The sequence below is a fragment of the Histomonas meleagridis genome (genome assembly GCF_020186115.1).
Source record: "Histomonas meleagridis strain 2922-C6/04-10x chromosome Unknown contig_16, whole genome shotgun sequence".
Lineage (NCBI taxonomy): Eukaryota > Parabasalia > Tritrichomonadida > Dientamoebidae > Histomonas > Histomonas meleagridis.
Window position 1 is genome coordinate 1073977 of NW_027150781.1, and position 8037 is coordinate 1082013.

General features: G+C 28.7%; 2 protein-coding genes across 2 annotated transcripts; one reads left to right on the forward strand and one right to left on the reverse strand.

The window, feature by feature from the left end:
• Positions 1-703: 703 nt before the first annotated feature.
• On the forward strand, positions 704-2299 carry GO595_002197 (uncharacterized protein; the record flags this gene model as incomplete). The annotated part of the gene is made up of 1 exon (XM_067915081.1): positions 704-2299. The coding sequence occupies one exon, from the start codon at positions 704-706 to the stop codon at positions 2297-2299; it is 1596 nt and encodes a 531-aa protein (XP_067777883.1).
• Positions 2300-2575: 276 nt separating this feature from the next.
• On the reverse strand, positions 2576-3799 carry GO595_002198 (PIKK family atypical protein kinase; the record flags this gene model as incomplete). The annotated part of the gene is made up of 1 exon (XM_067915082.1): positions 2576-3799. The coding sequence occupies one exon, from the start codon at positions 3797-3799 to the stop codon at positions 2576-2578; it is 1224 nt and encodes a 407-aa protein (XP_067777884.1).
• Positions 3800-8037: the final 4238 nt, after the last annotated feature.

Genomic DNA, 8037 nt, shown 5'->3' on the forward strand with positions numbered 1-8037 from the left:
AAAGGCCCCTCGCCCAAGCCAATGTTTACGACTTGATATTAAACTTTTTTATATCGAATTTAATCAACATGATGGGAAGGATGGATTGTGATGTTGTAAACAATGATAGACCTGTGCTCAATTGTTGATTAGTGCATGGGCTTCTAAAGTTTAAATAAATGTGGAAAATTTATAGATATTTGATTTTATGTATTTATATATAATTTAATCAAAAATTAATCGAAGTCGCTGATAGTGTAATGGTTATCATGTAGGATTGTCGTTCCTGTGATCCGGGTTCGATTCCCGGTCAGCGAGTTTTTTTATTGATTAGATCTTACTTGTGTTGGTTGTTGAATCATTGATCAATGATGTTCCGAAAAAGTTTTCAATTTTTTTCAAAAAAACACAACGAAAGTAAGAAAGTTAAAATGAATTATCTGTGTTAAGTTCAAGATTAGTATAAACTGGTCATTTTTGATGATAAAAATTTGACTAAAATCGGTATTTGACGTTCAAAAAGTAAAATAATTGAAGAATCAATTTATCTCTAGCAAAATATATCATATAAGGGAATACTCGGTATTGCAATTCATAATTTTATGCATTCTGTTTGTGATTTAAATATGTCCTCGAATACTTTATTATGGATATAGGTCCATAATCACCTGGTTTTTTTAACGTTCTCCAAATTGATAATATTGTTAGATTCTGACCAATCTTAATGTCTATCTTGTTCGAGGAATCAGGCAGTAAAAAGAAAACTCGTCCGAAGAAAAACCTTCTATCTGTTAAATCCGGTCTTTCATCAAAGCAATCAAATGAACCTGTTCTAATTTTTGGTGAAGACTTATTTGATAGTCCTTCACAAAAGCCAAAAAAACATGAAGAAAAAACACAGATCCAACGCAAAGAAGGAATTGATGATTTCATTTCATCTCATCCAAATATTCGCAACTATTTCATTTTTTCGAAAATCACTGATATTAGTCTTGATGAAGTACAAGTCAAAAGAAAGGTGTTTAGCTCTGCCGAAAGTCATATTAAGTCTCTCCGCAATTTATTTCCTAAGATTGATAATTCTTTACTTCAATATAAGACTTCAAATAAAAACATCAAGAAGTTAATGCGTGAAAGCAAGATACCTTCTAATGCCACTCTTAGTCAACGCAAAGATTTCTTGAAAGATTATTTTATGTCATTAGAACTCAATCGTGTCATCATTCAACATATCCAAGAGACAAAGCAAATCGTGGAAGATCTTATCACACTTCTAGACAAGTTCATTAAACCTAATCCAGGTGTTGAAGAAGTTAAGATCTATATCCAAGACATTGAAGCGAGAATTGACATTCCCAACTTTAAAGCCACCAACAAAAAATACAGAAAAATTAATGCAATAAGAAAAAGAACAAAACACCAAAAAGTCACTTTCCCGCCGATAGAGGTTTCTGAAATAACCGCAATTTGCCGACGGTTATTGGTCAACGACTTCTTTATTGAGCAGGGAGAAGCAGAAACTCTATTCTATACTCTTGTTGAAAGCACAAATGAAATCAATGCACTTCACAAAGGACTAGAAATCGTAAAGAAGAATGCAAACTCGATTGGGAAAGCTATTCTTGCATCAACTAATCATTTTATCAAGAACAACAATGTTTCCAATGATTACACATCAATATACTTTATCTTGTATGCTCGTCTTTATTTCAAAAACATGTATGATGGCTTATTTAAGAATATCATATCCACTACTGACGTCAAAACCTTTACTGAAAAGGTTGTACTTTTGCGTCAACAGTCTGCTATAGGATTTGGTTTATCCCAAAACTTTCTTCCACCCAAACTTAAATCTGTTCCATTAGTTCTCTTTCCAAAAGATAATCCATATACTGAAGCTATTGCCATCTTTTCCACTCTTCCATATTATCTTTGCCCCTTAGATTTTTGTAATGCAGCACATAATGCATTCAAGAAGATTCAAAGTATCGCATCACAAATATCATTTACCGAAAAATCCAAAGAAACCAAGAAAGTCATAGCAAAGAGTGATCATCTTTTGTGTTTGGATGATTTATTTGATATATCTCTTTTAGTATTTCTTCTTTCAAACCCTGTACCAGTATACGGACTCGTGAACGCGTTCATCCCATACATCGAAGGCCTCGAAATGATGGCCGAATTAGAGTTCGCGTTTACAAACATAAGCGCAATAATAAGACATATCGAAGAAATTGATTTGAATACTTTCCTGCAAAGTGCCAAGGAAAGAATGAACGAGTCAATTGAAGTGGATCCACTGAATATTCTTTCTAAATAACAATCTGGTTGTGATTTTTTTTGTTAGTTATAATGTTTTACTTCATCACAAATAGGAAATGAAAAAAATTTACAAAATTATGATTTAATAATGCAACACTTTGTTCCAAAAAAACTTTGTTTTCGCTTGTATAATAATTTAATTAACATTTCGCTAAATAAAATATTATCATTAGTTTAATTTTAATGATTTTATTAATCAATATTTTTACATTATGAATTTGAATCAGTGAAAAAAGATTATATTTAATTTTATATTTTTATTCATAAAAACAAATCACCAGAATTGACACCACCCCGAAAAATGATTTACGTACATGTACGGGTCCGACGCCACTTTAATTAATTCGTCCACTTGTCTTTCAGGGTTTAATTCCACTTGTTCGTTTCCGTCTATTATTGGGTCTTTTCCACTAAGTTTTTCAATCACTCTATCCAATACTCGAGTTTTACCTTTTTCGAACATTCCGTTATCCTTATTCACGAATATTGGCTCATGTACGAATATTTCAAGTTGTGCAGTTATGCAACTTTTGTTATTTCTTAACATTCTCATGATAACTTCACAAGCATTTCTAAATTGGCCTTCAACACCACTCACACCGAAAGCGTTAATTAACATTCTTGTTAATCTAAATGGTACTTTTTCAGGCATTTTATCTCGATTTAAAGCCACCTCGAAAGAATCACCAAAATCAATATGTACCACATGTCCAGTTTGTCTTTGTACCATTATATTACTTGGATGTCTATCACCTAAACCAATAATATAACCTGCTAATGACATCAAAGCCGTACTTAAAGTAAATGTATCCACGCATTTAATCCAAGTAACTGCGTCAGGTGCACGTTCCCATAAAGTTTCACGTAATTCATTAGCTGGGCATTTAGGTGAAACAACATCCCATAATTCAATTTTTTGTAAACATGTCAAAACGTCGAGCTTTTTGCATGCAAAATTTGCGATCAAATCGTTCTCTAACCACGACGATATGCCGTTAGTTTTACGATAGTCCATGACAAGTTGATGCAAAGTGTCAGCTCCTGTTACCCAAGAAATTAACCCTGCGTTAGGTGCAAATGGGATTATAGGGTATTTAGAGATGTTAATTCTAAGTCCGGAAGTAGCTTTATTTGATGATAATAAAGAGTTAATTAATCCGAAAAATTGCATTATTCGTTGATCCAATCTTAAATCCTCATTTCCTTTCAACAAGAACTTCCATCTAGTGCCACCAGTGTCATACATGTATAAAAGTCTTGGACGTTGTTGTGTAGATAATATTGGTAAATTAGGATCTAATCTTGAAATGATTGGACTTGGTCCATTAATTTTATAAGTCCCAGGCACACTTAACAAGAAACTTTTCTTTTTAGCCAAAGTTTCAGATACGTCAGATAATTCAATTGCACATTGGCCATTAAATTTATCCTTAATAATTCCATAAAAACGCTTTAGATTTGACCACACTGTATTAAACGAGCCTTGAGTTTGTATCATTTCCTTTACGTTTTTCGCGCATTGATCCAATGCCTTATGATAAGTATTCAAAAAGTCGATGTCCATCAAACAATTTGTTTGAAACCTTGAATCGAACAATTCGATCAAATGTTTTTTTCCTTTAGCGAAATCATTTAAACATTCCACGTATGTTTGGTCTAGTTTTGTCATCCAAATTTCATATATTGATATTGCAGCTCTTACCATTCCATCAATGAAAAGATTTGCTTCATTTGATAACTCAGTATGTTTAATACTAATTTTTTGTAACAAATTGGAAGCGATTAATGATTTTTCTTTATCTTCAGATCGTATTAATAGATAAAGAGAATATACAATTTCTTGGAAATGTAATTCTCCGAAATTAATCAAAAGTTCATGTACGAATTCATAGACATGTTTATCCTTATGATTAATTTGACAAACGATTTGAGGTAATATATGTGAAATTATATTTGGACTTAAGTTTAATATTTCTTTTGGTATTTCAATTGTACCGCCGAAATTAAATATTAATGAAAACAATTGGAATAAGTATTCGAGGTTATTAGAAGGTAATAATTGTGTAGCTTTTAAGAATCCATTTATAGCATTTTCGACAAATGATTTATTACATATATCTCGTGAAGTAGCATATGCATAACTTGACCAATTTCGATAATCATTTGGATTTAATTGTGTCGAATGTTTAAATAATTCAATGATTTTAAGTAATGATTCATGACTTTCAGTTTTTTGATAAAATTGAAAACGCATTATACCTTCGATTCGATAATATCTTGCTTTAATTTCATTATCTAATGGATATTTACTTTTTAACATGTTTGAGAATTCATATAATGAATTTAAATCAATGTTTTTAAATTGATAATTTGAGTTCGAATTTATTTGTGAAAAATAATTCTCTATTGATGATTGTGGAATTTGTTGAATTTGTTCATAAAATTCTTCTTTCGATTTAGATGAATAAAGAATACGATTTAAATGTAACATTTCAATCGCTTGATGTTTTTCATCATGTGCCCATAATAATTTATAATAAGAAATTTGTACTAATGGATTTAAGAAAGATGATTTCATTTGACTCCAAAATGTGTCTAATAATGTCCAATTTCGTTCTTGGATTAAAACTGATATCATTTTCAAATGAGATTTAAGGTTTTCATTTGAATTAATACCTAAATCACGAATTTCTGCTAATCTCATCCATGAATAACTATCACCTTTTAAATGTTTTAATCTATTTCTCCACATTTTTAATATGTTTTCATTAGCTCCATCTTTTAATGCTAATACTTCATTTAATTCCACTAAATAATTTGCATATTTAATGTTTTCATCTGCTTTATTAGCAGTTAAAGCAGAATATATTGAACAATCTTTTACTAAAATATCAAATGATTTATCAATTGATATTTTAGCTCTTTCATATTGTTTACTTGCAATTAAAAATATTTCTTTAAATAATATTAAATTCAAGTCATCATTATCAGGAAATCGATTAATATAATAAGAAGCCTTTTGTAAGTTATGTGTTCGATAAAATGCCCAAGCAAACCAAATTGCATTTGAAGCTTTATCTTCATTATTCATTTCATCATATATAGAAGTCATATTACATATTTCTTCCCATTTCTCTAATTTAGCATAACAACGTATTAAATCTGATGGATTACAATTCTCATTCATTTTATATATCTCTAAAGCAGAATTCCATTCTCCAAGTTTTTCATACCAAATAGCAGCAGTAGGAATATGTACTATCTTTAATATGCCTCTAGATGAACATATTCTTCCTAATCGAGTATTTAATGTTAACATTAATTCAATTGCTTCATTATCATTCGGATTATTAATATAATGACGTATTAAAAATCGTAATGCTTGTGCTGGTGATTTACAAGCAGAAGCAATTACTAAATTAGAGATATAAAATGGATGTCCTATACGAATTAATAATTCGGCAAGACGTAAAAATGTTGGATCTACTGGTAATCCACATGTAAATATTTCTTTGATTACTTCAGAAAATTTCTTTTGTTGATGTTTACCTGCTATTCTCCAACATGATAAAAATGCTATTGGAAAGATTTGGTTTTGAAATGTAGGTGAATGTTTAGCGATTTTTAATGATGATCGAATTGCTATAGATGGTGAACCTGAGACTATTAATAAACAAATATCTTCAAGCCATTTAGGAATGTTATGAATTTGTAATGGTGGAAATTCCGAAAATAATATGTTCGGACGTGTTAAAGGTACATAATCAGGGATTTCTACATTTATAGTTAAAGTTCTTTTAGTTAAAAAACTTTCAGTAGATAATGTTCGATCATTTAAATAATTCTTTAATGATTGGATTGAAGGGTTTATAATATTTTCATTTTTTGCAATTTGTTCAATAAATTCAATGTCAAGTCGACAATAAACAGCTAAAGAAAACAACAATTGAAATAATTGTGTTCGAATTGATATCTTATTAAATAATTTAATACATATTCGTGCTATATGACAACATTGGAATGTAGCATCTGTTAATTGTACTATAATTATTAATGAATCAATGATAATTTTTAAATATTCGATATGAATTTTATCATCAATAACTCGTTCAACTTGATTTATAAAGATTGTTAATGGTTGATTTTGAAATATGATTGAAAATGTAATAAACTTTAATAATGATTCAGCATATTTTAAATCATTATGAATATTATTTATCATTCTAATTGATGGTTGATATAAAGGTTGAATAGCTTTAATGAAATCTGTTTTTAAAAAATATGAAAAAATTGTTGCAAGTTGTAATGAATAAGTTTGATTTAAGTTTTGTAATATTAATGGCATTAATATATCAATATAAGGTAAAATTTTAGTACCACAATAATATGAAATTATTTGTAATTGATTAAATAACGTTTGTTTTTGTTGATCTTTACTTACAGATATATTTTGAGCAAATGCATTAATTATAGGTTGTAAGAATTTTGATGCTGAATCAGCTTCTTTAACAAATATTGACGTAATTGCTTCTAATATAAAAGAATTAGGTTCATTAATTAACTTAATTAAAATGTTCATCATGAAATCAGTATAAAATGAATTAGATCGATAATCAAATTCAACCATTGGATCTTTATCAATTGTAGTTTCAATCATTGATTGAGGAAATGAATTAATTCCTATAGTACCTAAGAACTTTAATATTAATTTACTAACTTTAGATGAAGGATTTCGTTTAAGTAATGATAATAATGATGATATTAATGATGGATAATTATTTGGTATATTTGAAGCTATTTCAAGTTCTTTACCGATTTCAATTAATGCGCCTAAAGCATTTTCATATACAATATTTGATCTTTTAGTTTTAAATAATGAAATAAAAATTGGAATTAATTCATCAAAAAATGGATTTAAAAATTTCGCAATTAATTGTATTGTTAAAAATAAATTCGAATCTCGTTCTTCAAACCATTTTTGACTTTCGATATGAAATATACGTAATAAATTATGACAATTCTCATTAAATGGTAACTTATTTGAGATTAATGCATGTCCATCATTACTAATATCTCTTGAAATGATTTTAGAAATTTTAGTATTAGATTCAATATCAGGATTTAAGAAATTAAAACAAATTTTTATGATTTGTGATACTAATGGTTGACAAAAGTCTAATAAATATTTCGATATTAATGGTAATAATTTCGAAATCCTTGCACATGTATAAGGATCTGAACAAGAAGCCATTAACATTACAGTTTGTTGTACAAAGTTATTAATTGGCACCGAAAATAACATCGGATTTAATGGTGCTACTGATGCTATTAATGGTATAGCGTTTCGTTTAACCTTAAATGAAGGATCCGAAAATATTTGTGATAACATTTGACAATGTGCAATTCTTTCAGGTGATAAATGTTGATTAACTGCTGTCGAACGGACATATTTAGATTGATCATAGATTGCTAAATATAATAAATCATTTAATGCTTCATTATTCTCAAATAATGGTAATACTTGTGCTACTAAAATACGAATTTCTTCATGTGGAGAAAATAAAAATCGATGTACTTGTTCAAATATTGTGTTCTTATCTTCAAATAAATGTGTATCAAATGATTTTAAGATATGTAATGATAATATTGTTTGTTGTGGTAATGATTTAGTTTGTACTCCTTCTTGATAATATTTCTTTAATGTTAATTTGGTATCATTAAATAAAGCCATCCTTA